We start from the raw sequence: 3,256 nt of genomic DNA on the forward strand, positions 1-3,256 counted from the left end.
CCCTCAGCGCCCGTGGACACCCTTAGAGACCCACGGCTTGGTCTGGTTTTTCTCCCTCTCTCTCCTTTTTATTATTCACAAGACTGAGATTGTTTAAATGTCATAACTTATAAGAAAATAAGCTACATTGAAATAAATTAACGACTGAGGCGTGCTTCGGTCGTGGCTCAGGTAGGACAGGCAAGCCCAGAGAAGCAAGCCAGGCAAACCCAACACAAAGCAAATTTCCAGGCTGCTCAAAAAAAAAAAAAAAAAAAAAAAAAAAAAAAAAAATCTGCTTTTCAGTCAACTAAAAAAAAAAAAAAAGCCAGAAAAAACCCAAAACTGTGTGCAAAGCCCAGAGTTTGTCCTGGCGGTGGTTACCTTTGGGGAGGTGTTGGGGGGGTCTGGCTACGCTGCAGCTTACAGCAGAGGTTTGCTTTCTTCTGGAATGTGAGTGGAGAATATTACTGGGTGGTTTGGTCCTATAACTCTCAAAATGCTGCCGCTGAGATCCAGTGGACACAGAGCTCTATGTACAAAGTGGGGTGGCAATAAATATTCAGTGCGACTTCCGGCGTAGCTGCAGCCCCTTCGTCACAGTCTTTAAGCCTGTTTCCTGAATACACTCGCAATTTTCTTGGGATGTCCACAGTGTGTGTGGGGGGGAGGGTGACTTTGAGTTTTGCTTCAAGCCCGTGGGGGTCCAGGCGGGTGCCCTCCAGCACTGAGGCTTCTCTGCGTGCGCGGGGTCCAGGCCCGGCCAGCCCCGGCCCTCCTGGCCCTCAGGGCCGGGCCTGCTCCAGCTGCTGGTGCTGACTTCTAATAGCGAACCTGCTGACGTGGACAGGGATGGGGACGACGATCTTGGGGTTCCGGGAGGGCTCCCCTGTCTTGGAATTGGCATTGCCGGCCTTCACCCGTTTCCACTTGGCGCGGCGGTTCTGGAACCAGATTTTCACCTGCACCTCGCTGAGTTTGAGGGCATGGGCGATCTGCGAGCGCTCGGTCAGCGAGAGGTACTTTTTGCAGTGGAACTCCTTCTCCAGCTCCAGCAGCTGCTCGCTGGTGAACGCAGTCCGCCGCCGCCGGTTCTTGCCCGTGGACGTGGTGCTGCCCGCGGGGCCGCCGCTGGGCGCGGCCTCCTCCAGCGCGTGGCCCGGGTCTTCCTCCTTGTGGGCCGCCTGGCCCGGCAGGTTGTCGTCCGAGCTGTAGTCCAGGTCGCTCTCCAGCGAGAAGCTCTCCTCCTTGGCCTTCGGGTCGTCCTCCACCTTTGAGTCATCTTTCCCTTGTCCTCTGACAGCGCCGACTGAAAGCCAAACCAAATGGCGTTTTATTGCATTTGGCACGCTGGCCTCCCTCCCCACCCCGCGCCTCTCCCCCTCGGCGGATTGTCTCTATGACATTAACACATTGTGATTCCTGGCCTTTGAGGGGGTAGAGAAGGGGGGGCGTGAGAAAGCTCAAAGGACAGGAGGAGACAGGACAGGCGACGGCCCTTTGCCCGGAACCATCACTCAAAAGCCCGCCAGGCCTCCTCTGCGGCCTCCCAGCGCCGGAGGGGTAGCTGGAGGCGGCAGGCCCTGGAGAGCTGTCCTCTTTGTCCTGGGTGGGGGCTGGGTGAGGGCCCCGAGGGAACTTCACTGGCCACCCTGCGCCCACCCCCAGGGAAGATTTAGTGAACCTCACACTACATGTCATGGGGCGGGTCGGGGGCGTCAGAGGGAGGGTAGATCCCAGACCCTGTCTCGTTGGTCAGAGGAAGTTTCCCAGCCTTAGGAGAAGTTCCCAACACGTGCACACACGCGCGCACACGCGCACACCCCCCCGCAGAGGCAGATGCACGGTCCCCCAGGCGCCCGGTCCCCCAGGGCTGGCCGCGTGAGCCCGGGAGGGCCGGAAAGTGGCCGCCCCTGGGCACGCGCGGGAACGGGCCGCAGAGCCCAGTCCGCCTTCGGGGAGGCTGCGTCCCACCCCGGGCCCCAGGCCGCCGCGCGGGGGCGGGGAGACGAGGCCGAACTCGCCGCCAGACCGAGGTGACGTCCCGAGCAGCAGCAGCAGCCGAGGCCGGACGCGGGAAGGGGGCGCGCTTGGAGTCCCCACCCCCGACCCCGCGCGCCGCTGAGCTCGGAACGCGCCCCCGCCCCGGCCGCGCGCCACGGGCGCAGGGAACGCCCGCGGGGGTCGGCGGGGCTCGGCTCCCCCCGCCCCCCAGGCCCCGGCGGGGACCCGGAGCCGACTCGGCCCCGCCCGGGAGCGCCCGCGCCCGCGCCCCGCCGACTCACCGAGCGACGCCTGCACCGCCTCGGCCGCGGAGAAGGCGAGCAGCGCGCCCTCCTTGCCCAGGAAGCCTTTGCCGTCCTCGGCGTCCGCTTGCAGCGCCTCCGCCTTGTCGAAGTTGCCGCCGCCGGGCAGCGGCTGCGGCGCGAACTTGCGGGCGGCCGCCGCCTCCTGGTGCTGCGGGGAGGCCGAGAAGCCGCCGGGCAGCGTGGCCATGAGCGTGGAGGTGAGCGCCATGCCCTGCGCCAGGCTGGAGCAGAAGCCGGTGGGCAGGCTGGGGATCTGGTGGTGCGGGTGCGCGGGCGGCAGCGCGGGCTGCAGCGCGGCCTGGGGCAGCGCGGGCGGCGGCGGGGGCGGCGGGAGCACCACGGGCCGGTAGGGCATGAACATGGGGTAGCCGGTGTAGACGAAGTGGCCGGGGCTGGGCTGCGGCGGGCTGCCGATGAGCGAGTCTATGCTGAAGGCGGTGCTGCTCCCCAGCGGGCGCTGCATCATCATCAGCGACGGCGGGAACGCTGCGCTCATAGACGCGCTCGGGGAGGCCGGCTGGACACGCGAGGGCCCGCGCGGCGCCGCCTCCGGGAAGCCCTCCGGGGGCGCGGGGCGGGCGCCGAGAGCGGCCCGGGGAGCAGAGGCCGCCGGCCCTCAGCCCCGAGCCCGCTGCATGCCGGGCGGCGGGCGGGCGGGAGGGCGGGCGCGGGCCGCGGCCGTGCGCCCGGGAGCGGAGAGGGCGCCGGGCCCCGCGGCTCGCTGGAGCCGCCTCCCGCCGCCGGCCCGTCGGAGCCCGCGCGCGCCGCGTCCGCGCCCCGGGCCCGGCTCGCGGCGTCCTCGCGTCCGGTCGTCCGTCGGGTCCGGCAGCCGGGGGCCGCGGCGGGCGGCGGGCGAGCGCGCGGAGCCGGCACACTGTCCTCGGCGGGCGCCGCCAGCACCTTTAAATCGCGCTCCTCTTTCTCATTCACATTTTGCTGCCGCCGGGCCCGGCTCGCCTCACGTGGGG

General features: G+C 67.4%; 1 protein-coding gene across 1 annotated transcript; it reads right to left on the reverse strand.

The window, feature by feature from the left end:
* Positions 1-313: 313 nt before the first annotated feature.
* GBX2 (gastrulation brain homeobox 2) lies at positions 314-2,811 on the reverse strand. The gene is made up of 2 exons (XM_037521941.2): positions 2,265-2,811; positions 314-1,288 (listed from the first exon to the last, which is right to left on the reverse strand). Exons 1-2 carry the CDS (start codon positions 2,782-2,784, stop codon positions 765-767), a joined length of 1,044 nt encoding a protein of 347 aa, XP_037377838.1. The 5' UTR covers positions 2,785-2,811; the 3' UTR covers positions 314-764.
* Between the last annotated feature and the right edge of the window lie 445 nt (positions 2,812-3,256).

Source organism: Talpa occidentalis, unplaced genomic scaffold, assembly GCF_014898055.3.
Source record: "Talpa occidentalis isolate TD23 unplaced genomic scaffold, MPIMG_talOcc4v2.1 talOcc4.3, whole genome shotgun sequence".
In the NCBI taxonomy this organism is placed as follows: Eukaryota; Metazoa; Chordata; class Mammalia; order Eulipotyphla; family Talpidae; genus Talpa; species Talpa occidentalis.

What these genes read in the sequence shown, in the direction of transcription:
- GBX2 (XM_037521941.2), bottom strand. Translation starts at nt 2,784, where the DNA reads ATGAGCGCAGCGTTCCCGCCGTCGCTGATGATGATGCAGCGCCCGCTG. An exon ending in GGCGGTGCAGGCGTCGCTCG is followed by an intron (nt 1,289 to 2,264) that starts GTGAGTCGGCGG and finishes TTTGGCTTTCAG; the next exon opens with TCGGCGCTGTCAGAGGACAA.